Genomic DNA, 26,913 nt, shown 5'->3' on the forward strand with positions numbered 1-26,913 from the left:
CCTCAGCGAAACCAATATTCCCACTGTTATTACTGCCTGCTGTGTGCTCCACAATATCTGTGAGAGCAAGGGGGAGACGTTTATGGCGGGGTGGGAGGTTGAGGCAAATCGCCTGGCTGCTGGTTACGCACAGCCAGACACCAGGGCGGTTTGAAGAGCACAGGAGGGCGCGGTGCCCATCAGAGAAGCTTTGAAAACCAGTTTCGTGACTGGCCAGGCTATGGTGTGAAAGTTCTGTTTGTTTCTCCTTGATGAAACCCCCGCCCACCTTGGTTCACTCTACTTCCCTGTAAGCTAACCACCCTCCCCTCCTCCCTTGGATCACTGCTTGCAGAGGCAATAAAGTCATTGTTGCTTCACATTCATGCATTCTTTATTAATTCATCACACAAATAGGGGGATAACTACCAGGGTAGCCCAGGAGGGGTGGTGGAAGAGAGAAGCACCAGGAGGGGTGGTGGAAGAGGGAAGGACAAGGCCACACAGCACTTTAAAAGTTTTAAACTTTAAAACTTATTGAATGCCAGCCTTCTGTTGCTTGGGCTATCCTCTGGGGTGGAGTGGCTGGTTGGCCGGAGGCCCCCCAACCGCGTTCTTGGGCGTCTGGGTGTGGAGGCTATGGAACTTGGGGAGGAGGGCGGTTGGTTACACAGGGGCTGTAGCGGCGATCTGTGCTCCTGCTGCCTTTCCTGCAGCTCAACCATACACTGGAGCATATTGGTTTGATCCTCCAGCAGCCGCAGCATTGAATCCTGCCTCCTCTCATCACGCTGCTGCCACCTTTCAGCTTCAGCCCTCTCTTCAGCCCTCCACTTACTCTCTTCAGCCTGCCACCTCTCCTCCCGGTCATTTTGTGCTTTCCTGCACTCTGACATTGTCTGCCTCCACGCATTCGTCTGTGCTCTGTCAGTGTGGGAGGACAGCATGAGCTCAGAGAACATTTCATCGTGAGTGCGTTTTTTTCGCCTTCTAATCTTCGCTAGCCTCTGGGAAGGAGAAGATTCTGTGATCCTTGAAACACATGCAGCTGGTGGAGGGGAAAAAAAAGGGACAGTGGTATTTAAAAGCACACATGTCAAGGTTCCTCCCCCACTCTGAACTCTAGGGTACAGATGTGGGGACCTGCATGAAAAACCTCCTAAGCTTATCTTTACCAGCTTAGGTCAAAACTTCCCCAAGGTACAAAATATTCCACCCGTCGTCCTTGGATTGGCCGCTACCACCACCAAACTAATACTGGTTACTGGGGAAGAGCTGTTTGGACGCGTATTTCCCCCCAAAATACTTCCCAAAACCTTGCACTCCACTTCCTGGACAAGGTTTGGTAAAAAGCCTCACCAATTTGCCTAGGTGACTACAGACCCAGACCCTTGGATCTTAAGAACAATGAACAATCCTCCCAACACTTGCACCCCCCCTTTCCTGGGAAATGTTGGATAAAAAGCCTCACCAATTTGCATAGGTGACCACAGACCCAAACCCTTGGATCTGAGAACAATGAAAAAAGCATTCAGTTTTCTTACAAGAAGACTTTTAATAAAAATAGAAGTAAATAGAAATAAAGAAATCCCCCCTGTAAAATCAGGATGGTAGATAGCTTACAGGGTAATTAGATTCAAAAACATAGAGAACCCCTCTAGGCAAAACCTTAAGTTACAAAAAAGATACACAGACAGAAATAGTTATTCTATTCAGCACAATTCTTTTCTCAGCCATTTAAAGAAATCATAATCTAACACATACCTAGCTAGATTACTTACTAAAAGTTCTAAGACTCCATTCCTGGTCTATCCCCTGCAGAAACCAGCATACAGACAGACACACAGACCCTTTGTTTCTCTCCCTCCTCCCAGCTTTTGAAAGTATCTTGTCTCCTCATTGGTCATTTTGGTCAGGTGCCAGCGAGGTTACCTTTAGCTTCTTAACCCTTTACAGGTGAGAGGAGCTTTCCCCTGGCCAGGAAGGATTTCAAAGGGGTTTACCCTTCCCTTTATATTTATGACAACACATTTTATAGAACAATGGGTACACTCTTTCACGGTAAACCTTGCTGTTAACGTTACATACATAGCACATGTGTTTTCGTTCCAAGGTCGCATTTTGCCTCCCCCTACAGCGTGGCTAGCCCCTCATCCCTCCCCCCTCCCCGGGCTAACGTGGCTAACAGCAGGGAACATTTCTGTTCAGCTACAGGCAAACAGCCCAGCAGGAACGGGCACCTCTGAATGTCCCCTTAAGAAAAGCACCCTATTTCAACCAGGTGACCATGAATGATATCACTCTCCTGAGGATAACACAGAGAGATAAAGAATGGATGTTGTTTGAATGCCAGCAAACATACAACGCAATGCTTTGCTCTACAATGATTCCCGAGTACGTGCTACTGGTCTGGAGTGGTAAAGGGTCCTACCATGGTGGACGGAATAAGGCTGCCCTACCCAGAAACCTTTTGCAAAGGCTTTGGGAGTACATCCAGGAGAACTGCAAATGCCAGGGCAAATTAATCGTTAAACATGCTTGCTTTTAAACCATGTATAGTATTTTAAAAGGTACACTCACCAGAGGTCCCTTCTCCACCTGGCGGGTCCGGGAGGCAGCCTTGGGTGGGTTCGGGGGGTACTGGCTCCAGGTCCAGGGTGAGAAACAGTTCCTGGCTGTCGGGAAAACCGGTTTCTCCACTTGCTTGCTGTGAGCTATCTACAACCTCATCATCATCATCTTCCTCGTCCCCAAAACCTGCTTCCATATTGCCTCCATCTCCATTGAAGGAGTCAAACAACATGGCTGGGGTAGTGGTGGCTGAACCCCCTAAAATGGCATGCAGCTCATCATAGAAGCGGCATGCTTTGGGCTCTAATGCGGAGCGGCCGTTCACCTCTCTGGTTTTCTGGTAGGCTTGCCTCAGCTCCTTAAGTTTCATGCGGCACTGCTTCGGGTCCCTGTTATGGCCTCTGTCCTTCATGCCCTGGGAGATTTTGACAAATGTTTTGGCATTTCAAAAACTGGAACGTAGTTCTGATAGCACGGATTCCTCTCTCCATACAGCGATCAGATTCCGTACCTCCTGTTCAGTCCATGCTGGAGCTCTTTTGCGATTCTGGGACTCCATCATGGTCACCTCCGCTGATGAGCTCTGCATGGTCACCTGCAGCTTGCCAAACAGAAAATTGAAATTCAAAAATTCACGGGCCTTTTCCTGTCTACCTGGCCAGTGCATCTGAGTTGAAAGTGCTGTCGAGAGCGGACACAATGGAGCACTCTGGGATAGCTCCTGGAGGCCAATACCATCTAATTGTGTCCACAGTACCCCAAATTCGACCCAGGAAGGCAGATTTCAGCGCTAATCCCCTCGTTGGGGGTGGAGTAAGGAAATCGATTTTAAGAACCCTTTAAGTCGAAAAAAAGGGCTTTGTCATGTGGACGGGTGCAGGGTTAAATTGATTTAATGCTGCTAAATTCGACCTCAACTCCTAGTGTAGACCAAGGCTAAGAAAACAGGAAGACCATGATTATATTTCGCAGTCTTTGTAAATACTACATCAATGTCAGCAAAACAATGTCACGCTGTCCCCTAAAAATCCAGATGGCTCTTAATTTGGCAAAGAAGAAGATATAAACCACACACAGAAGAGAGATTCTTTAGCTGTGTATTGCTTACATCTTAAATTCTTTCCTTGTTTATATGTTACTTTACATATCATGGTTTTGTGTTTAGTTTAGTTTAAACTTGCAACATACTAAACTAAACATACTCTACTGACTGAGCTAGCCAGGCATGTTGCAAGGTTAAACTTGTTCATCCCAGCCACCAATTCTATTAGAAGTAGTAAAATGAAAAAAACCCACTTACACATAATGAGTGGGATATTCAAAAGAATGTATGTGACTTAAGAACACAAGTCCCATAGACTTTCAACAGGATTTGTGTTACGCCTGTGGCTCTCAACCTATGCAGACTACTGTACCCCTTTCAGAAGTCTTGACTTCTCCCAAGTTTCACCTCACTTAAAAACTACTCACTTATAAAATCAGACACAAAAATACAAAAAAGTGTCACAGTACACTATTACTGATAAATTGCTTATTTTCCCATTTTCCCATATAATTATCAAATAAATCAATTGTAATATAAATATTGTATTTACATTTCAGTGTATAGTATATAGAGCAGTATAAACAAGTTATTGTCTGTATGAAATTTTAGTTTGTACTGACTTCGCTAGTGTTTTTATGAAACCTGTTGTACAACTAGACAAATGTCTAGATGAGTTGATGTACCCCCTGGAAGATTTGTGCGCACCCCAAGAAATATACGTACGCCTAGTTGAGAACCACTGTGGAACATCACATAAATGATTTTGAAAATACCAGCCTAGATGTCCTAGCAATTTTATCATCATCCAGTTAATTTAAAAATATTTTGTTTAAGGAAATGTTCAGCATTCCATCATGGGTTTGTAAATAATTCCAGGGTAGACTCACAGGAAGAAATGAGTGAGCAGAGATCTGAATGCAAGTTACTTTAGGAATTACCTGTTTTGTTTGATGCTGCTATAGACATGAAATATTCCATCATCCTCTTCATGTCCAATGTGTATACAATAAACAGATGATCCAATAAACTGGAGAGCCCTATATGTAGGTCTTCCTACACCCAACTCCTTCGGACCATAGGAACTGCGTGGTTGTATCAGATCCATTGTCCATCTAGTCGGTTATCTTGTCTCTGACAGTGGCCTGCAACAGAGATATTTCAGTGGAAAATACAGGCAGATGTAGGATAATCTGCCCCCAACGGTAGGTCTCTTCCTGATCACTAACAGAGAATGGTTTAAACCCCAAACCATGAGATTTAATATCCCTTTCAAAATTTTTATCAAAATGAATTATAACTCTGGACTTCCTTAGAAAGAACGAGAAGTACTTGTGGCACCTTAGAGACTAACAAATTTATTTGAGCATAAGCTTTCATGGGCTAAAGCCCACTTCATCAGATGCATGCAGTGGAAAATACAGTAGGAAGATTATATATATAGATACAGAGAACATGAAAAAATGGGGTTGCCATACCAACTCTTAACGAGACCGATCGATTAAGGTGGGCTATTATCAGCAGGAGAAAAAAAACTTTTGTAGTGATAATCAGGATGGCCCATTTCAAACAGTTGACAAGGTGTGAATAACAGCAGAGGGAAAATTAGCATGGGGAAATAGTTTTTAGTTAGTGTAATGACTCAGCCACTCCCAGTCTTTATTCAAGCCTAATTTAATGGTGTCCAGTTTGCAGATTAATTCTAGTTCTGCTGTTTCTTGTTGGAGTCTGTTTTTGAAGTTTTTTTGTTGAATAATTATGACTTTTAGGTCTGTAATTGAGTGTCCAGGGAGGTTGAAGTGTTCTCCGACTGGTTTTTGAACATTATAATTCTTGACATCAGATTTGTGTCCATTTATTCTTTTGTGTAGGAGACTGTGTGGTTTGGCCAATGTACATGGCAGAGGGACTTCCTTAGTATCTACATACATGTCCAATTGCTTTTGGAATCTTAAATTCTTGGCCTCAATGACATCCTCGGGCAGTGAGTTCCATAGTTTAATAACACACTATGTGAAAAGTACATTTCTTTTACTGGTTTTGACCCACCCCCCTTTAATTTAATTGAATGCCCCCTTGTTCTTATGTTATATGACAGGGAGAACAGACATTCCTGATCTACTTTTTCTGGCGCATTCATTATTGTATATACTTTTATCACCTTCCTTCTTATTAATCTTCTTTCTGAAGTCAATAATCCCATTTTTCCAGTCGGAGAGGTTTATTTTATCTCCTTAATCATTTTGTCGCTCTTCTCTGTACACTGAGTTCTGAAATATCCTTTTTGAGATGGTGTGACCAGTCCTGCACACATTATTCCAGATGTAGCTACACACTGATTTATATAAAGACAGTAGAATATTCTCTGTATTGTTCACCATCCCATTCCTTAGGAATTCTAATACTTCGCTTTTTTGACCGAGGCTGCACACTGAACAGAGGTTTTCATTGAGCTGTCCACAATGACAGGTAGATCTCTTTCCTGAGTTGATACAGTTAATAATTTTGAACCCTCTAAGATGTAGGAGTCGTTAAAATTTTCCCTCCAATGTGCATTACTTTGCATTTATCAACACTGTATTTCATTTCCCATCAAGTTGCCTATTCACCTAGCTTGTCACGTCTGAAGTTTCTCACAGTCCTCTCTGGTCTTGACTAAGTGAAGTAACTTTGTGTCATCTGCAAAGTTTGCTACCTCACTACTCAGCTCCCTTTCTAGATCATTAACAATTATAATAAATAACATAGGATCTAGCCCAGAATGTTGGAGGACCTAGCTGTTAGCCTTTTGCTATAATGAAAATTTGCCATTTGACTCCTCTCTTCTAGACAGTTTTTGATCCATGACAATACTTCACCTCTCAGCCCACGACCACTTAAACTTCTTTAGTGGCCTGTTCTGCAGGACCTTGTCAAAGCCTTTTAGAAATCTCAATAGTCAACGATTTGCCATTATCCACTAATTTACTGACACATTCAAAGGATTCAAAGAGATTAGGGAGACAATTTTCCGATGCAGAAGCCATGCTGATGAGATTCTCTCAGATCATGATCTTCTAGGTGTTTTGTCGTTCTGTTTTTAATTATAATTTCAATCTATATGTCAGGTACAGACATGAGCCTTACCTGTCTATAATTCCCTGGATCAACCCTACGGCCTTTTTAAAAGAAAGGTACAACATTTACTGCCATCCAATCTTCTGCAACAGTGGCTGTTTTGAATAAGAGACTGCATATTTTTATTAGCAGCTCAGCTTTTAATATTTAAATTTCAGTCACCAAGAGCACCTTGACTTTAATCCTAGAAAAATACAGGTCTAGGGTAGGAATCTCCCCAATCTTCTCCATGGTGAAGTCTAATGGAAAGAAATAATTTAACTCCTCAACATCCTTATCTTCTGAATTGCTCCTTTTAATCCCTAGAGATTCAGTGCACCCATAGATTCTTCATAGGCTTCCTGCTTCTAACATAGTCAAAGTATTTCTTGTTTGTTTTTACACCTTTAGCTAGTTGCTCCTGGAAATCCATTCTGGTCCTTCTAACTTCCCTCTTACTTAATGCCTCCTGTAATTGATATTCCTGTTTATTGGAGTCACTAGGGTCAGATTTCCAAATTTTGAAAGAGATCTGTTTGGTTTGAACAGCTCTTTGAACTTTGCCCTTTAGCCATCATGATTTCCCTCTTGTCTTTCTGATTCCCTTTTTGTTCAGTGGTTCACATATCTTCTGAGTCTTTTTTTTCGGTAACATCCATCCCCCCTCTCAGGATTTTACTTCCTTTCAAAGAAACAAAGTGCAATGAAAATGGGTCAAATTCTGCTCTGTCATACCCAGGCATTAAGTTCAAAGAGTCGGCACAAATGTAACTGAAAGCAGAATTTGACGCCATAGAAAAGGGGCATTAAAAGAGGGAGAAGAGTAAGTGGGAAGTTATCTGAAATAGGATCATGGCATTCAAAAACGAGACAATTGGGCAAATGATAACCCCATGCAAAGGAAGCATACAGAGGGCATACCAGATATTACACTGATACAACAGAACTTAGCCATAAGAACCAAAGAAATTATGGAATGCAATAGGTAATGATGAACAGATGAGGTCAGAGCACACACTGTATATACAGTGTGGTGTTTGGAGGAAATGAATAAAGTGACCTTATGAAGCCAATCGCTCTATCTTAAAAGTTTTTTTTTAAGTCACATCCTAGTTTGTTTGGAAATGCAACCCACAGCTATGTAAAGAAACACTGACTTAGCGTCAGGTCATGATTGCATAAACCTGTTTACAGTAGTTGGGGTTTGGGCAGAAATAAAGGAAGCAGCATGAGAAAGCCATCGTAAACTGTAAGGCTGACTGATGCAAGGTGAGTCTCCTCACTCAAACCAGGACAGTCATTTCCCAGCTGTGGCAATCTGTAAGCTTTCAAAGGGAGAGACAAGATTTAGAAATTGTTCTTCTGCATCAAATTATTTAATATATATTAAAAAAGCCCACAACCACATTAAGACTGTGATGTTACTTGCACAGGAAACGCATAGGGATTCAGGTGGTGGTGAGCACCTGAAATATTCTTTTGAAACTCTGATGCAGCTAGAGGCTTTCATCACATCACCATGTGAGATGGCGCAATGTGCTATGCAACTCCACAAGGATACATCAAACATGCTGTGTAGAAGTTGTGCTATTTTCTAGACTTCTGGGCAGACCAAGTTAAGGCTGCAGAGGGGAAGTTTTATTCTGAATGCCCTGATTTTTGTGCAGCCACAATTGTAAATTTAATATTGCATTGATGTAGAATTTTGCAATTTAACGTTCTGTTTTTTATAAAAGGAGAATACATTAAAAATTGAAAAAAAAATTAGGAGAGGATTTCAACAATGTTAAAAATAAAAATTAAAAAACTGTACAAATTATTTTTTCAAAGAGAGAACAGATTGGAGAGAGACAAATATATAAAGGAGAAGTCATTTCTCATCCCTCACTACAGCATCAGTAGTGCGACTTCACCACATCCCCTTATGCACTTTATTGCTTTACTCATCATGGAGCCTGACTACAAATTGCTGAGCCCCTTACATTCCCAATAACTTCAACAGGAGTTGAGGGTGCTCAGCAATTGAATGGTGCCCCATGCAGCTGTTTTCTCACCATCCTTATCCACTTCTTCATGGGCTGGCTCCTGCTCCCACAGAAGACCATGGGTTTTGCAGTATACTTCAGTGGGAAGAGGATTAATCTGATAGCCGAAATGCACATTCCTTGACTTCAATGGGACTTTTGGGTGTACCAGGTATGCTGCAGCAGGGCCTCGCTGTTCATTTAACCCCCTATAAGCTAAAACAAGTTGTTATGCAAATAAATACAAATGATACATTAGAAAGAATGAGGAGGACTTGTGGCACCTTAGAGACTAAATTTGAGCATAAGCTTTCATGGGCTAAAGCCCACTTCATCAGATGCATGCAGTGGAAAATACAGTAGGAAGGTATATATACAGAGAACATGAAAAAATGGGGGTTGCCATACCAACTCTTAACAAGACCCTTTGTCTCGTTAAGAGTTGGTATGGCAACCCTCATTTTTTCATGTTCTGTGTGTGTGTGTGTGTGTGTGTGTGTGTGTGTGTTCCTACTGTATTTTCCACTGCATGCATCTGATGAAGTGGGCTTTAGCCCATGAAAGCTTATGCTCAAATAAATTTGTTAGTCTCTAAGTTGCCACAAGTACTCGTTCTTTCTGCTGATACAGACTAACACGGCTACCACTCTGAAATGATACATTATGTCTTCACAAGTATCCACTTTCCCCCACCCAACTCACATCTGCAGCCTTTACTCATGTCAAATTCACATACACTAAAATCCTATTGACTTCTATGTATGCGGGTACGGAATGTTATCCCTTATATGCTATTGCATGGCAAAATTTCATGCAGCTCTTTGAATATAGATACCTGAATGCATTAGTGGATGCTGGCAAGAAGAGAATCACAAAAGATCAGAGCCTGATGAGGACAGTGCGGAATACAGGCACTTACAATCATTATGTAGGAAAGACAAGTGTGGTCCAGTGGTTAGAATACAGCACTGGGAGCCAGAAATTCCTGAGCTCTAATTCCAGCTTTGTTGGTAACACCCTCTGTGGTGTAGGGCAAATCACTTTAATTGCCCTAAGTCTCAGTTTCCCCATACAATGGGGATTACATTGGTACCTACCTCACGTGAGTGTTGTACGGCTTAATTAGTGTGTATAGTTCTCAGAAAGTGTGACGTATTATTGCACATGAACCTGTGCTGCTGTAGGCTAGAAAATGCAAGTGGAATACACAGATTTAAGAGCTTGTTTTCAGTTCTTCACGCTGCACGTTACAGGGGAATCTGTGCTGATATCACCCCTTTCATCTGAGAATTTGCTGTTATAGCTACACTGGCAAACCTTTTCTAGTTTAGAGCAGGCCAAAGGCTGGGACCGTCAGAAGAGCCTAAAAGAGATGAGTGATCAAATTCCATTGAATTTCAACTCCCTTTGGCTCCTTTGAAATGAGCCTAAAGGACTAAGGCGGGAAATACCACAATTTTGGTTTCATCTGCACCTCCTGCTTTAGTGAAGCAAATGTGATTTGAACAAAACTGGGTGTCTGTAGCTCAAAATATATCTGCAAAGAGGCAAAGATTGTGTGAACTATTTGACAGGGAAAATATAAAATTAGCAACATTGACTTATCCTCATTCAAAAGAAAAAATGAGTTCACCCTCTCATTATATATACATATTAAATATTATGACAGGGTCGGGCCAGATGGCTATAGGAGAGTAATTTTTTTTTGAAGCAAAAGATCTTTTTCTTTGCATAACACACTTACAAAGTAAAAACAGCAGCATATGCAATGTGTAACACAGCAACCAATCACAACTGTTTTTTCATTAGCTTCAGGGGAGGGAAGTGTTCAAGCTTGCCTGGGCCCAGAGCAAGGGGGCTTCATCGACTCTCATGGTCTTCCACCCCCTCGAGTTACCTGGCGCCACGCCCGAGTGTCACCAACAATTCCCTCCTCTGAAAGCACCCAACAAGAGGGGCAGGCTGTGGGGTGGACAATCCGGGGGGGGAGATGGGGCATGCGTACCCACGTGTGAAATGACCCCTCTAAGGTGGTGGTGTGCGCAGCAGCAATGGCTGGGGCCCCTTACTCTCTCCCCCAATCAAAGGGTCAGACAAAGGGATCCGGATGGGGACACCGAGCAGAGAACCTCGGACAGCGCCCACCGCTCCTCAAAAGCATCAAGGGAGTCGGTGGACGCCGCCCAGAGGAACTCCGCCTGGATACGTGAACGGACCGAGGATCGGAAAACAGCCCCACAGTCACAGGAAACTCCATCGACCAACCTCCTCTCTCTGGTTTTATAGATGGCCGTTTTAGCCAGGGCCAGGAGGAGGTTAACTAGGAGACCCCGCAACTTTGTGAGGCCACGGATGGGGAGTGCATAAATAAAAAGGTGAGGGGAAAAATGCAACCAAAAATGTAATAGGAAATTTGTGAGGAGCTGGAACAGGGGCTGCAGCCTGGCGCACTCCAAATATATGTGCGCCAGGGTTTCCCTCACACCACAAAAGGGAAAAAGTATCTGGAATGGGGGTGAACCGCGCCAAGTACGTGCCTGTTCTCAAAGCTCCGTGAAGGAGCCGCCAACTGATGTCCCCGATAGGCCTCGGAACCAAGGTGGAATATAGGCTGGCCCACCGGGGCTGCTCACCCTCCAAAGGTGGCAGAAGGCCTCGCCACTTTATGTTGGGGCGGGACACTAGGGTGAGGGCGTGAAGGGTGTGGAGCGCGAGCATGTATAGATGTTTCCTTGGGGCGGTTTGGAAGCGTACCGGCTGCAGTTCATGCAGCCAGCTCTCAGTGAAGGGGCAAGGGGGTCGATTGGATCGGCGGGGCAAGGGTCCAATTAAAAAGTCCGGCGGGCCTGGGGTAGAGGGTGGGCGGGGCATGCCCTCGAGCAGGACCCAGTTGAGGTAAGCTCAAGCAGTGGGTGGCAAAGCGGCCTTCACCTCCTGAAATACGCGCCGGGGGGTAGAAGGTCTGGAGAGCCCCATGCACCAGGCGAGCATCAGGGGATCCAACCAGTCTCCCCGGTCATAGTCCAGGAGGTCTCTGACTCTCGTGACTTCTGCCAGGATCAAGCTCTGGCGCACCGAGCGGGACTCCGCCACCTGCACACGGAGCTGGGGGTTGTGTAGCAGGGGCTCTGCGAGGAGATCTACCCCCTCGGTGGCCGCCACGGACCTGGTCGTTAAAAACAGTTTCCAAGTCCGGAGGAGGTCCTGGTAGAAGACCGGCAGCCCAGAGAGGTCTCGCAGAAGACCTCCCCGATGGAGATAAAAGAGCTGCTGGTCGTATCGGAGCCCTCGGATGCGGCGCAGGATGGCGTGCGCCAGTGTGCTCCATGCCGAACTGCCTGCACCATAGAGGAGCCTCTGTAGGGCCTGGAGGCGGAAAACACGGACCTGAGTGTGTAGACATTTCAGGCCCTGTCCTCCTTCCTTCAGGGGTAGATGAAGAACCCCTACAGGGGCCCAGTGCGTTCCTGACCAAAAGAACCCCAGAATCGATGTCTAGAGGTTGGTCAGGAAACCCGGGTCCGGGACCAGGGTGTTGAGCCGGTACCAGAGCATGGACAGGATTAGTTGATTAAGCACCAGCGCTCTCCCTCGGAGGGAGAGACATCGTAGTAGTCCCATCCATTTCCGGAGCTGCTCTATCACCCCGCCCTCTAAATTTTCCCAGTTCTCCGGCAGAGAGGGATGCGTGACAGAAAGATAAACACCGAGGTACAGCAGCGGACCCGCGCTCCACCGGATGGTCTGAAGCGTGGGTGGGAGGGAGCTCGCCTGCCGCCAGTCTCCTACCACCAAGCCAGAGCTCTTGACCCAGTTGACCCGGGCAGAGGAGGCTGCCGAATAGAGGGCCTGGCAAGCCTCCACCCGCGCCAAGTCGCCGGGGTCCTGGATCACGAGGAGCATGTCATCAGCGTATGCCGACAGGACCAGCCGCAGCTCCGGCTCCCGCAGCACCAACCCTGTCTACCTCCTGCGGAGGAGACAGAGGAAGGGCTCGATCGCCAGAGCATACAGCTGGCCCAAGAGGGGGCACCGCTGCCGTACTCCTCGCCCAAAGTTGACTGGTTAGGTCAGGGTCCAGTTGAGCTTAACCAGACACTCTGCGGAAGCGTATAGCACCCGGAGAAAACCCACAAACTGGGGTCCGAAGCCAAACGCCTGCAGAGTCCTCAGGAGGTACCCGTGGTCCACCCTATCGAACGCCTTCTCCTGATCTAGGGACAGGAGGGCGAACGACAGACCGTCTCTACCCCGAGTTCCAAAAGGTCCCGAACCAGAAATAGGTTATCAAAGATACTGCGGTCCGGGATGGTGCAGGTCTGGTCTGGGTAGATCACGTCCGCCAGCACAGACCCTAGCCACAGCGAGATTGCTTTCACTATGATTTTGTAGTCCGTGCTGAGGAGCGAGACGGGATGCCAATTTCGTAAATCGCGGAGGTCCCCCTTCTTCGGCAATAAGGCAAGCACAGCTCGTCTGCACGAGAGAGGGAGGACCCCGCTCTGCAGAGACTCGGCCCAGACAGTGACTAGGTCTGGGCTGAGGACGTCCCAAAACACGCGGTAGAACTCCATGGTCAGCCCGTCCATGCCTGGAGACTTATTGGTGGGCATACAATGGAGGGCTTCCGAGAACTCGGCCAGAGTGAGAGGCAACTCTAGCCGGTCTCGGTCGCTTGCACTGACTGTAGGGAGCAGGTGATGTCTTTTTTGGCCCCCTTCATTTTCTCCAGGGCATAGAAGAAGCGGGAGCCACGATCCATCTCCCGAAGGAGATGGATGCGGGATCGAACAAAGGTGCCCCGGGCCTGATGGTCTTCGAGGGCCCGGAGCTCCTCCCGCTTCTCCCAGCACGCTCCGCAGAGGAGCGGGTCTTTGGGGCTGGTGGCCAGACGCCTCTCCAGCTCTAAGACCTCCCGTTCCAACCGCTCTATCGCCGCATTTCTCCGTCAGCTGGTGCCCCGGGTGTAGTCACGGCAGAAAAGCCGGACGCGCACCTTCCCTAGGTCCCACCATCGCCACGCCAAGGGAAAGGCACGCCGCTGCCCTTGCCAGGCCAGCCAGAATTCCTGGAAGGACGTCACGGAGCCCCCATCCTCCAACAGGCTGTTGTTAAAATGCCAATAGGCCGGCCCCGGCCTCTCCGCACAGAGGGAGGCTGTCATGGTGGCTAGGTGATGGTCAGAAAATGGGGCCAGCCGAATGCTGGAGGAGTGGGCTTGTGAGAGACGGAAGCGTGATAGATAAATGCGGTCCAACCGGGAGTGGCTCAACCGATGGGCTTCCACCCGGACAAAGGTGAACGTGGACGTGTCATCCGGATGGTGGTCACGCCGGATGTCCATTAGGGAGTGATGGTCAACTGTCTCCTGGAGGGTGTCCGTGGCGGCCCGGCACTGCTCGGTCCCCGAGCGGGCTCGCTCCTCGAGGGTAGTATTAAAATCCCCTCCCAGGACCAGGCACTCGTGAGAATCTAAGGTACCGAGGAAGGTGGACGCCTGCTGATAGAATTGCAGCCGCTCCAGGCCCGATGTCGGGGCATAGACGTTAATGAGGTTAACCACGAGCCCCTCTATACGGGCCCGGAGATGCAGCAGACGACCCTGCACGGCCTCGGCAACCCCTAGCACCTCGGGCCGTAGGTTGGGGGAGAATAGGGTCGCCACTTCAGCCTGCCGAATCGTGGAATGGCTAAAGTAGACCCTATCCCCCAACTCCAGCTGCCAACTATCTTCAGCGGTCGGATCCGTATGGGTCTCCTGCAGGAAAATCACAGAGTACCCTCCCTCCCGAAGGAGAGCACCTGGGACCTGCGAAGAGCCATCCTACAACCCCGAGTGTTCAACGTTGCGATGGTGAGAGGGGTCATGGGGAGGGCCGGGGGGATCCTCTCTGGCAGGGACGCTCGCATCCCCCAGCAGGCTGCGCAACAGTCCTTGACCCATCCCGTAGGTGAGTAATTGGTCACGGAAGACGCGGACCCGCCAGTAGGCCGCAGCATTCTGCTTCCCCGTCCCTTTACCTTCCCCCATGAGGGCCCTTGTGGCCCGGAGGATTTGAAAAAAATCCCCCCCATCGCTGGAGAGCAAGCTGTACCTTGTTGCGGGAGCCATGGACATCCTCTAAAAACTTCCGCAGCTCTCCTCGCAGCTCATGGGGGGGTGGGGTTATGGTTTCCCGGTTGTTCTCCGGCGGGGCCCTTGGTGCAGCCCCGTGGCCCACTAAAACGGGCAAGCAGGGTGCGGACCCCCGACGGGGTGCCTGATGGGCTGGAGCTTCTAGGCCCGCCTCAAGCCCTGGGGCGATACGGGGCGGTGGAGGGAAAATAGCAGCCCCTAATGGGTCGGGGCAGGAGAACGCAAAGGCTGCTCCCTGGGGGTCATCGTTTGGAAAAGGGAAGGAGACAGCCCCGGGGGCAGTGATAACATCGCAGGAGGTAGACTGGATAGGGTTAGGGGCAGGGGCAGGGTCAGAGGCGAGGTTCTAGGTTTCGGGAGGCGAGCAGCTGGATGGTGGTGCCTCCCGATCAGGCTCGAGGGTTAAGGGGGTGGGGAGAGAGCTCTCAGTGATACCGGGTGCGGGAAGGAAATCAATTGCTCTGCACCAATGGGGGGTGCCCTTGGTGGCTCGTGTCCCGGTCGCGTGGCGCCGGCTGTCACCTGAGCAGGTTCAGTGGTCATCAGCGGGGTGCCATCAGCGGCCGGGTCAATGGAGGAGTCCAGGGGCTCTTCAGAGGTGGAAGCAGAAGCAGCAGTTAGGAGGAGGGAGCATGGGGAAAAGAGGGGTGGAGTGAGGTCGCCCAAATCGAGGTTTGCTGGCAAAAGGTTGTCCTCCCCCTGGGGTCAGATCTAGGGCCTCAATCTCCTCGAACATGGAGGAGAGGACACTTTCTATCGCCCCGGGGTTCTCCCCGCTGGCACCTGCCATGCCAGTTGCCTTGGGGTTCACGGGGGCTCAGGACAGAAAGGGCTTCCTCGAGGGTCTCGGAGGGGAGGGGAGACACTACCTTCCGGTGCTACCACATCTTTCCCGGCTGACACCGGTGGATGGGATGCACTCGTGGGCAAAGCGGAAGGTTCGGCATCGGTGCCCCCCTTCCTGGTCTTCCGGGGAGCCTCCGCCTCAGGTAGATGAGGCGAAGCTCGAGCCTTCTGCTTGCCTTGCTTCCCCTGGACTAGGGCCCAGCGCTCCATGGCATCATCTGGGGGCTGGTTAGCAGGGGTCGTGTCAGGGGGTAAAGGCGATGGCTCAGGGGCTTGTGGGGGGATGGTGGGGCGGCATAAGAGACGGAAGATTCTCCCTGGGGCAGGCTCTCTCCCATGCCTGGTGGTATCTTTGCCACACTCTCCTCCATAGGCCCCGCCAGATTGTCAACAGCGAGGGCGGGGCTCTCCCGCTCGTCTGGGCATTGTAGGGGAGGTGCCCCTTGGGCCTGAGCGGGAGAAGTGGTGGTACCCGAATAGGACGGGGTGGGGGTTCGGGTATCGGGAAGCGGCGCAGGAAGGCGTGCGCCAATATGCTCCATGTTGAACTACCTGCACTATAAAGGAGCCTCTGCAGGGCCTGGAGGCGGAAAACGCAGACTTGAGTGTACAGACACTTCAGGCCCTGCCCTCCTTCCTTCAAGGGTAAATGAAGAACTCCAACAGGGGCCCAGTGCATTCCTGACCAAAAAAACTCTAGAATCAATCTCCGGAGGTGGGTCAGGAAACCCAGGGCCGGGGCTAGGGTGTTGAGCCGGTACCAGAGCGTGGACAGGACTAGTTGGTTAAGCACCAGTGCTCTCCCTCGGAGGGAGAGACATCGGAGTAGCCTCGTCCATTTCCAGATCTGCTCTATCACCCTGCCCTCTAAATTTTGCCAGTTCTCCGGCGGGGAAGGGTGCGTGGCAGAAAGATAAATGCCAAGATAGAGCAATGGACCCGCACTCCACCGGATGGTCTGAAGTGCGGGTGGGAGGGAGCTTACCTGCCGCCAGTCCCCCACCGCCAAGCCAGAGCTCTTGACCCAGTTGACCCAGGCGGAGGAGGCTGCCGAATAGATGGCCTGGCAAGCCTCCACTCGTGCCAAGTCACCCGGGTCCTGGACCACGAGGAATACGTCATCGGCATACGCTGACAGGACCAGCCGCAGCTCCGGCTCCCGCAGCACCAACCCTTTCAACCTCCTGCGGAGGAGACAGAGGAAAGGCTCGATCGCCAGAGCATACAGCTGGCCCGAGACGGGGGCACCCCTGCCGCACTCCTTGCCCGAAGCTGACCGGTTCGGTCAGGGTCCAGTTGAGCCGAACCAAACACTCCGCAGAGGCATACAGCACCCGGAGAAAACTCACAAACTGAGGTCCGAATCCAAACGCCTGCAGAGTGCTCAGGAGGTACCCATGGTCTACTGTATCGAAGGCCTTCTCCTGATCAAGAGACAGGAGGGCGAAAGACAGACCATCTCTCCGCCCGAGTTCCAAAAGGTCTCAGACTAGAAATAGGTTGTCAAAAATGCAGCGACCCGGGACAATATAGGTCTGGTCTGGGTGGATCACGTCCGCCATCACGGACCCTAGCCACAGCGAGATTGCTTTCGCTATGATTTTGTAATCCGTGCTAAGGAGTGAGACGGGTCGCCAGTTTCATAAATCGCGGAGGTCCCCCTTCTTCGGCAACAAGGCGAGCACCGCTCGCCTGCACGACAGAAGGAGAACCCCGCTCTGCAAGGACTCAGCCCAGACAGTGACTAGGTCTGGGCCGAGGATGTCCCAGAACGCGCGGTAAAACTCCCCGGTCAGCCCGTCCATGCCCGGAGATTTATTGGTGGGCATGCGACGGAGGGCTTCCGAGAACTCGGCCAGGGTGAGAGGCAGCTCTAGTCGGTCTCGGTCGCCCACGCCGACCGTGGGGAGTTCCTTCCAGAGCACCCCGCAAGTGCCAGGATCGGTCGGATCCGGGGAGAAAAGGCTTGTGTAGAAGTCACGAGCCCTCCCACACATCTCCTCCGGATCTGTGAGGGGGGTGCCGTCTTCCGCAAGAAGGCAGGTGACGTGTTTCTTGGCCCCCCTCATTTTCTCCAGGGCATAGAAGAAGCGGGAGCCGCGGTCCATCTCCCGAAGGAGGCGGATGCGGGACCGAACGAAGGCACCTCAGGCCCGGTGGTCCTCGAGGGCCCGGAGCTCCTCCCGCTTCTCCCAGCACGCTCCGCAGAGGGACGGGTCCTCGGGATCGGCGGCCAGGCGCCTCTCCATCTCTAAGACCTCCCGTTCCAACTGCTCTATCGCCGCATTTCGCCGTCTGCTGGTGCCCCAGGTGTAGTCACGACAGAAGAGCTTGGCGCGCACCTTCCCGAGATCCCACCATCGCCGCACCGAGGGAAAGGCACGCCACTGCTCTCTCCAGGCCAGCCAAAACTCCCGGAAGGACATCACAAAGCTCTCGTCCTCCAACAGGCTGTTATTAAAGTACCAATAGGCCAGCCCCGGTCTCTCTGCACGGAGGGAGACCGTTACGGTGACTAAATGATGATCGGAGAATGGGGCCAGCTGAATGGCGGAGGAGTGGGCCTGTGAAAGATAGAAACGGGATAAGTAAATACGGTCCAACCGAGAGTGGTGTGACCGATGGGCCTCCACCTGGACAAAGGTGAACGTGGAGGTGTCATCTGGGTGATGGTCACGCCAGACGTCCACTAGGGAGTGATGGTCGACTATCCCTTGGAGAATATTCGCAGCGGCCGGGCTCGGTTCGGCCCCTGAGCGGTCCCGTTCCTCGAGGGTGGTGTTAAAGTCCCCTCCCAGGACCAGGCACTCGTGCGAATCCAGGGTGCCGAAAAAGGCGGACACCCACTGATAAAATTGTGGCCGCCTGGAGCTCATTTGCGGGGCATAGATGTTAACAAGATTGACCACGAGCCCCTCCATACGGACTCGAAGGTGCAGCAGGTGGCCCAGCACGGCCTCATTGACCCCTAGCACCTCAGGCTGTAGGTTGGGGGAGAACAGGGTCGCCACTCCAGCTTGCCAGGTCGCGAAGTGGCTAAAGTATACCCCGTTCCCCCACTCCAGCCGCCACCTGTCCTCGGCAGCCGGGTCCGTATGGGTCTCCTGCAGGAAAACTACAGAGTACCCCCCTTCCCGAAGGTAAGAGAGCACCTGGGACCTGCGGAGAGCCATCCTACAGCCCCTGGTATTCAGGGTCGCAATAATAAGAGGCGTCATGTGGAGGGCTGGGGGGGTGGGGGTTTCGTGTTGGCAGGAGTGTTCAGGGCCCCTGGCAGGTTGCACAGCAACCCGTGACCCATCCCGTGGGTGAGTAGATCGCGTTGGAAGCTGCGGGCTCGCTCGTAGGCCGCAGCACCGCGCCTTCCTTGCCCCTTGCCCTCCTTTATAAGGGCCCTTGTGGCCTGGAGGATTTGATCAAAGTCCCCCCATAGCTGAAGAGCCAGCTGTGCCCTATCGCGGGCGCCACGGGTGTGCTCCAGGAACTTCCGTAGTGCATGCCGCAGCTCATGGGGGGGTGGGGTTACAATTCCCGAGGTGTTCCCGGGTGGGACTCTTAATACAGCCTCGTGGTCCGCTAAGGCGGGTAGACAGGGTGCGGACCACCGACGGGGTGTCTGACAGGCTGGGGTTATTAAATTCATTTCACGCCTTGGGGTGGAGGGGGATGGCAGGGGAAAAATTGCCACTCCTAATGGGTCGCGGCTAGAAAGTGCAAAGACTGCTCCCTGGGGGGAATCTGCGAAAGGCGGAAAGGAAATAACCCCAGGGGCAGCATTAACATTGCAGGAGGAGGGGACTTGGGCAGGGACAGGGGTAAGGCTCTGGGGTTCAGGAGGCAAGCAGCTAAAGGAAAGTGCCTCCTGAGCAGAGTCAAGGGTTAAGGGGTAAGGAAGGGGGCTCCCAATAATGCTAGGCGCTGGCTCCATGGTGGTCTTAGCGGCTATGGCATCAGGTGGTGGACCACCTTCTGCAGGGTGCTCACCCGGGAAGGCAATTAGGGGGAGGGAGCATGGGGAAAGGGAGGCTGGGGTGAGGTTGCCCAGCTCGAGGCCAGCCGGCAGCAGATCATCCTCTCCCTGGGTGACCGGGGTCAAATCTAGGGCCTCAATCTCCGCATACACAGGAGAGAGGCCAGCTCCTGCCACCCCGGGGGCCTCTCCTCTAGGGCCCGCCTCAACGGTCGCCTCGGGGTCCGCGGGGGGTTCGGGTGGTATCCAGGCAGAAGGGGCGTCCTCAGAAGTCTCAGAGGGGAGGGTCTCCTGTGGAGGGGGGATTCTGCCCTCCAATGCCAGTCCGTCTTCCCCTCCCAACACCAGCGGATGGATCTCGCTCGTGGCCGTGGCGGGAGGCTCGACAGCAGTGCCCCCTTTCCTGGTCTTCCGGGGGGCTTCCGCGTCGGATGGATGCAGCGGAGCTCAAGCCTTCCGCTTGCCTCGCTTCCCCTGGACTAGGGTTCAGCCCTCCATAGCATCATCTGGGGGTTGGTTAGCAGGGGTCGTATCGGAGGGCGGAGGCGATGGTTCAGGGGGTCGGGGGGGTAGCGGTGAGCCAGCATGAGGGGCGGAGGTTTCTCCTTGGGGCGGGCCCTTTCCTATACCCGGTAATATCCTTGCCACACCCGCCTCCATGGGCTCTGTTGGATTGGTACTAGCAAGGGTGGAACTCCCTTGCTCGCCTGGGTGTTGTAGGGAAGGTATTTCTTGGGCCCGGACGGAAGCAGCGATGGGTTGAGTAGGAGGAGGGTTGGTTTCAGGTGCCGGGCAGCCAGGGGCGTCGGCAGCGACGGGGCCGATGTCCTGCCGGGTCTCGGGGGTTTCGGGTGCCCCTCCCCCCTAGGCCAAAGGGCAGTCTCTGCGGACATGCCCCGCTGAGCGGCAGAGGTAGCACTGGGCCTCTCCGGTAGAGTAAAAGACCCGATAGCGGGCTCCCTGGTAGGGGACTAGAAAAGACCCCTCGAGCGCCTCTTCGTCACGCGCCCCTGCCGGCGGTAGAAGCTGCACTGGCCGGCAGAACAAAAGGACGTGACGGAGGGTGGGGTCCTTGCAGCCCAACGGGAGAGGGCTGATGACAGAGACAAGTTTCCCCAGAGTGGAGAGAGCGGGTAACAGGGCAGCATTGGGTAAAAAGGGAGGAACGGAGGTGAGGATGAGGCGAACGCCCAGGTCTTCTAGCGGCTCTAGGGGGACAAACACCCCCCACCCCCACTGCCAGGCCCTTCTCCACCGCCTCCTGGGCGGCAGCCTCCGAAACTAAGAAAAAAACGACCTTCCCATACATTTTGGAGGCTGCCACAATAGCCGTGGGTCCTACCACCTTCGCCAACGCCTGCACGTATGTCTCCACGTGGGGCGAGGCGGGCACCAGGAGGCAACGGACACCGTGCCTCCTGGTCAAAGTGGGGAAGGGGCCCCGACCACTGGTGATGGTAGCAGAGGCAGTGGGTGGGCGAGATGACAAGGCAGCAGGCAGGGGGGAGCCTGCCACCACCCGGGCATACGTCCTGGGGGCCGGGGGAGGGACTTTCGCAGAGCTGGTGGAGGGAACAGCAGGGAGGGAAGCCATGGTAGATGATGAGGCCACATTGGTTGGGGCAGCCCCTGCCATGGAGGGCCTAGTGGTTTTAGCGGGGCCCTTTCCTTTCTTCCCGCCCTGGCCTTTCCGGCCAACTGGGGGGGTTCCTAGAATCTGGAGGGGCAGTGGACGTAGCAGCGGCAGTAATCGCCCCGGTGCCTCCTGCTGCCGGTGCCCCGGTGGTGGCAGGTGTTTTGACAGTGGTGGTGGGGGGGATTGGGGATTGAGCAGGGGGGTAGGTGGGGGAGGGACAACTGATATTGTTAGAGGGGCCTCACCCCTCTCATTCCCCGCCATTGTGAGCAGGGAGAGACGGGGAGACACCAGAAGGAGGAGGGGGGAGGGGGAAGCAGATTAACTGCTCCTCCCTACTGGGCTGCAGGCGGGGGGTGGGTACAAAATGGGTTGAACTGGAAGGGGGGAAAAACAGAAATCGGGGTCCAGTGATAGGGGCAAGCTGTGGGGTAAACAGTCCGGGGGGGGGGGGGGGTGTGGACCCACGCATGTTTGTCCAAAGAGTCTTGTTTGGTCGGCTGTTATGTCCGGTCCAAAAGGCAAAGCTTCAAATCAAACAGCTGGATCCGAAGGCAGATGGCAGGTTGCCAGCAGGGATGGATGGCGGGGGGCCGTGACAGTTGTAATAATGTTGGGGGGGCAGCGATGGATCGGGGGGCAGCTCCGTGCCACACCCCCTGTGCTTCCACAAACGCAATTAAACCACAGTCAAACTCCCCCCCACGAGAGTATAATTCAAAAAATTACTCAGTCTTATGGCCCCCTCCACGATGATTTGTAGCTTCCCTGGGTGATTTCCTCTGTCTTCTATCTTCTTCTCCAGCTTTGTTGGTTGTGTACCAAGGCTTCCGGCAGGCCAAGAATGTTGCAGAGATAAGAAGAAATTCCGAGCTGACAGCAAAATGGCTGGGTCTGGGGGCTTCCACTCCCCCCTCCGGGTAGCGGGTCGGCAATCTTCCCCCCATCCTCCGGTGGTTTCAGCTAAGGCAAATAGCTGCACCCAAGAGCAGGCGTGGGGGGGGGGGGGGAGTGCTGGAGACAAGCTGGCAGCCGACCAGCACTCAAACGGCAGCAAAGAAAAATGGCAAAAAAACAAAACAAAACAAAACAAAACAAAAAAGCATCTGGCCCGGTCGGGGGGGGGGGGGGGGGGGGAAGACTAAGGCAGGGTCAAAAAGTAAGAAAAATCCAGGCCAGGGGGCTTTAGGAAAGAATAGAAAGCAGATAGCTGAGGAGCAAGTGAGGGAGGTCCCATTTCCCAACAAAGAAGGTTTCAGAACAATCAGGAACCTTCTGGAGACAATTAATACAGGCTGATTAGAACACCTACAGCCAATCAAGAAGCTGCTAGAATCAATAAAGGCAGGCTAATCAGACCACCTGGGTTTTAAAAAGGAGCTCACTTCAGTTTGTGGTGTACGTGTGAGGAGCTGGGAGCAAGAGGCACTAGGAGCTGAGAGTAAGAATGTGGACTGTTGGAGGACTGAGGTGTACAAGCGTTATCAGACACCAGGAGGAAGGTCCTATGGTGAGGATAAAGAAGGTGTTGGGAGGAGGCCATGGGGAAGTAGCCCAGGGAGTTGTAGCTGTCGTACAGCTGTTGCAGGAGGTATTCAGACAGCTGCATTCCACAGGGCCCTGGGCTGGAACCTGGAGTAGAGGGTGGGCCTGGTCTCCCCCCAAATCATCCCAACTCCCCATCAGACACAGGAGGAGTCAACCTGTACTGTGAATTCAGAAAAACGGCCAAGCTGAGGGCTGCCGTGAAGCTCCAAGGCGAGCAAATCCGCCAATAAGCACAGGACCCATCAAGGTAGAGGAGGAACTTTGTCACAATATATAAATATTAGTCACTGGAAGGAAGGAAGAAAGAAAGGAAGGAAAGCCCTTCTATCAAAGTAGTGAAAACAATGTTCTATTTTTTCTTTTCCTGCTGAATCTGAATATCTCTGGAGGAGTGGACGTCTGATTCAGAATTTCTGCAAGTTTTTAGTGAACCATAGCAGAAATGACTAAAAGCATGAGGAAATGGGAACAGAGACACAAAAAGGTATCAACTTTTTATCTTTCTAAGAATGAACCTCAGTTTACAGAGCCCTTTCTTTGTAGCCGGACTGACACATGCCATGGTCTTCAGTGCACTGTAAAATGATTCCTGGCAGCCGCACTTTCACAAGCAATACTGATCATCCAAAATATGGCACTTTTTGCATGGACCCACCCTAGAACCACATAAGAATTGAAATTCACCCAAACATTTTTTGGGGGTTAATACTTTGTTTTCAACAGAACAAAGCTTCATATGGAGTGTGACTGATCACAGAGAGAAAAAAGGGCACACGCTTTAACAAGCAGCAGCACCATAACTAAAGCAATGCCCCACTTACCTCCCCAAGTAGAGAGAGAGCTACTTCAGTTGGTGAAGAAAGCAAACAGTATTTACAGTCTCTTAAGTTTGATCATGACCCTAAGTTGAAGGCCACAGTTAATCATGAGGCGCTTGGTTTCCCTGAAGGTTAGCAATGAGCTTTCCAGCTCCACGATATTTGAATGCTTATTCAAAGCTCTAATGCTATCAGAACCCTGTTCGTCCTATCAAGATTGCATTACCATGCTTCCACCCAACAGCCCCTTGATCCTCCATATAGATCCCCTTCCTCCCAACTGACTTGTGTTCCCTCTAAGGCCCAGTTACCTCACACCCTCCCCAGTCATCCTCAGTGGGATACATTCTCTCATATCTGAGGCATCCTTGAATGTTAACATTCCCTGTTGTCACTCAAGCTAGTTACCTCCCTGAGGCTCATGGTTAGGGTGACCAGACTGCAAATGTGAAAAATCAGGACAGCGGGTGGGGGGTTATAGGAGCCTATATAAGAAAAAGACCTCAAAATTGGGACTGTCCCTATAAAATCGAGACATCTGGTCACCCTACCCATGGTGGAGTGTGCGCCAGCTGGGCATCCTTTGAAGATCAGGGAGGGAATTGCAGGCTTCTGGGCCTACCCTCTAACCCCATTCAAACCTGCCACAGCATGAAAGAGGGGTGAAGAAGGAGAATAGTTGAAATGCCTGCACTTCGCTTTGGATGAAGGTAGATAGGGTAGGAGAGAGGTGTCCATAACTTAATTGTCTTGAACCTCAGAGAGGTTTGATTTTAGGAATGGATGGAGATTTATGGGTAAGGAGAAGGAGCAGGCTTCCATTTTTCCTTCTGAACATGTTTGCCCATCCCTCGCAGAGTCAAGTGGCCAGCCACTGCAAACTCTGGAGGAGACTGACTTTTTCTGCTGGTGACTCAGGGTGGCCACCTACATTTTCTAGGAAAATGCAGAAACTTGTGATTTTTCTGAAATAATTCCCTATTTCCCAGAACATCTGTGCTCTCGGGCAGTCTGCACCACATGTGCTTAAGCTTCAGTTACCTTCTATCATCTCACAGTAACAGAATAGATACAAACACTAGAGGTGGCGCAGATCTAGCATGTATTCTGCTACACAGCTTTGTGTTCCCCACAGGTGCTGCTCTCTACCTCCCAGTGCCCTCTTTGGCAGTGAAAGATACTATTGCAGTAGCCAGCCTGAGAGCACTAAGATGATGGAGTTGCTTTGGTTAATTACTCTACTTTTAAAAGTAAACATTGTAGCTTGGCTTCTGAAGCACTATGCTGTTTGTGATGACTAATGTTTGTATGTCTAACAGTCAGACACAAGTTTTGCCTATATTACTGCGAGCTGACGGTAATGCCATGTGTCAATGAAAAGGTCATTTCCCGTTGTTTTAAGCTAATGGCTCAAATTTGAAGCTTTCCAAATTGACCCAGCATCTTGAACAGTTATTTGCAAATTCCTAGGCTATTTGGTGATGAACATCATGTCCTATATCAAAGGAAAGGTTATTATATTTTATTGGTGATCTCAGTATGTCAAATTCTGTACATACGTCTATCTCTAGGCTAGATCAACACCCAGGAGTAAGTTTTATTTTTAGAGAATGTATATTTAGATAACTTAGGTGTAAAGTCAATTCCTCTAAATGACAAGAGGCAGGGTCTTAGGGTTACAGCACTGGAATGGGACTCAGGAACTCTAGATGCCATTGCTGGCCCTGCCACAGCCTCCCTGAGCCTCAGTTCCCTATCTATAAAATGGGGATAATATTTTCTTCCTCCTGTCCTGTGACTGTCTTATCTATCATTGTAGTACCCACCTCCCAATTATTTAAAATCAGAAACACCTACACTGCTCACTCCCCCTTCCTTCCCAGCCTGGAGGTAAACCAGTTTGATTAGTTTCAGATTGGGGCCAGGATTTTAAAAAGTGTGAGCTTGGAGATGGTGAATTTCTGAAGGTTCCACCTGAGATACTTTCGAAAGGGGGCTGGTTTTCAGAAAGTGCTGAGCACCAACTTGAGACACCTTTAAGGAGCTTGATTTTCAGTGGGTTGAACACCCCAAAAGTGAGCCACCCACAATCACCAGCCACTTCTAAAATAGTGGCCCCAATCTATAAACTAACTGGCCTGGGATATTTTATATTTGTGTGTCAGTGTGTTGTTGGGTGTATTGCATGTTTGGGTGTGGATGTAGAAATTAGAAGGAAAGAGAAATAGCCCTCCCCCCATCATTTATTATTATCATTAAAGCAGCATGAAAACACAACAATCAAGATAAGGGCCTCACTGTTTTAGATCATGTACAAACATAAAATAAGAAAAGTGTATAAGCTAAATAGGAACAAGAGGCAGTAGAAGAGTACAGAACACAATGGAAGAGGAAATGGGAAAGATAAGGGTGATATTAACAGTAAACACACACAGCACGTACTATTAACTCTTTTTTAAAATGAATTAGGTGGACAAAAGCTATAGATGAATCAGTAACCACTCCCCCATCTCCCGTCAGCCATATTAATCAGGTGTTTCACTGTAAGCATCATGGCAGAGGTGGGTCTTAAGAAGGGACTTGAAGGACGACAGGCTGGAGGCTGTGCAAATTGATTGGGGGAGAACAATTCACACGTAAGGGATAAACTAGTAGAATGTGTAAAGGCGCTTGGTGGGGCAGAAGCAGACAAGTGGGAAAGAGGCTGCTATTACTGGCAAAGCAATGTGAGTGGGTTACAATGCAATGAGGTAAGTAGGAGAAAGTAGCCTGGGAAGGGCCTTGAGAGTGCCGAGCACTGTTGTGCCTCTCATATGGCAGACTAGGGAGAGTCACCACTGAAGCAACAAGTTAGGAAGATAATTTTGACTTCACTGTAACTCCTAGTTTAGACAGGTTTCAGAGTAGCAGCCGTGTTAGTCTGTATCCACAAAAAAACTGTATTACACTTGCGTCTTCATGAAAAGACATACCCATCCCATGAAGATTCTCTTGAAAAGAAGTCCTTGCAGAAGGCTAGTAGGTAGTGCATTCAGGGCTTTTTAAAACTGTGCCAGATTTAGTGTAAGCAGGTCCAACTCCACTGAAGGCAGTGGCATCGCAGACTCTTAGGGCTTGCCTATATGAATAGTTAATTTGCAGCAAGCTTGGATATAAATCTGCCCTGCATTAGCCTGCCCCACACATAGTGTCTGTGTGGATGCTACTGCTGCATACTAACATTCCCTAGTAGTGCATTTAGATCAGC

General features: G+C 50.5%; 1 protein-coding gene across 9 annotated transcripts in view; it reads right to left on the reverse strand.

The window, feature by feature from the left end:
* Nucleotides 1-344: 344 nt before the first annotated feature.
* LOC140914687 (uncharacterized) overlaps nucleotides 345-26,913 on the reverse strand; it is a 147,963-nt gene continuing 121,394 nt past the window's right edge. For 8 of the 9 annotated variants that reach the window (XM_073353146.1, XM_073353142.1, XM_073353145.1 and 5 more), the window contains 3 exons: nucleotides 4,534-4,737; nucleotides 2,560-3,151; nucleotides 345-1,027 (listed from right to left, as the gene is read on the reverse strand). In XM_073353146.1, coding sequence (XP_073209247.1) covers nucleotides 507-1,027; nucleotides 2,560-2,962 — 924 coding nt within the window. In that variant the 5' untranslated portion in view covers nucleotides 2,963-3,151; nucleotides 4,534-4,737 and the 3' untranslated portion in view covers nucleotides 345-506. The remainder of the gene's footprint in view (nucleotides 1,028-2,559; nucleotides 3,152-4,533; nucleotides 4,738-26,913) is intronic. The other variant, XM_073353140.1, reaches the window with a different exon arrangement.

Source organism: Lepidochelys kempii, chromosome 7 (genome assembly GCF_965140265.1).
Source record: "Lepidochelys kempii isolate rLepKem1 chromosome 7, rLepKem1.hap2, whole genome shotgun sequence".
Lineage (NCBI taxonomy): Eukaryota > Metazoa > Chordata > Testudines > Cheloniidae > Lepidochelys > Lepidochelys kempii.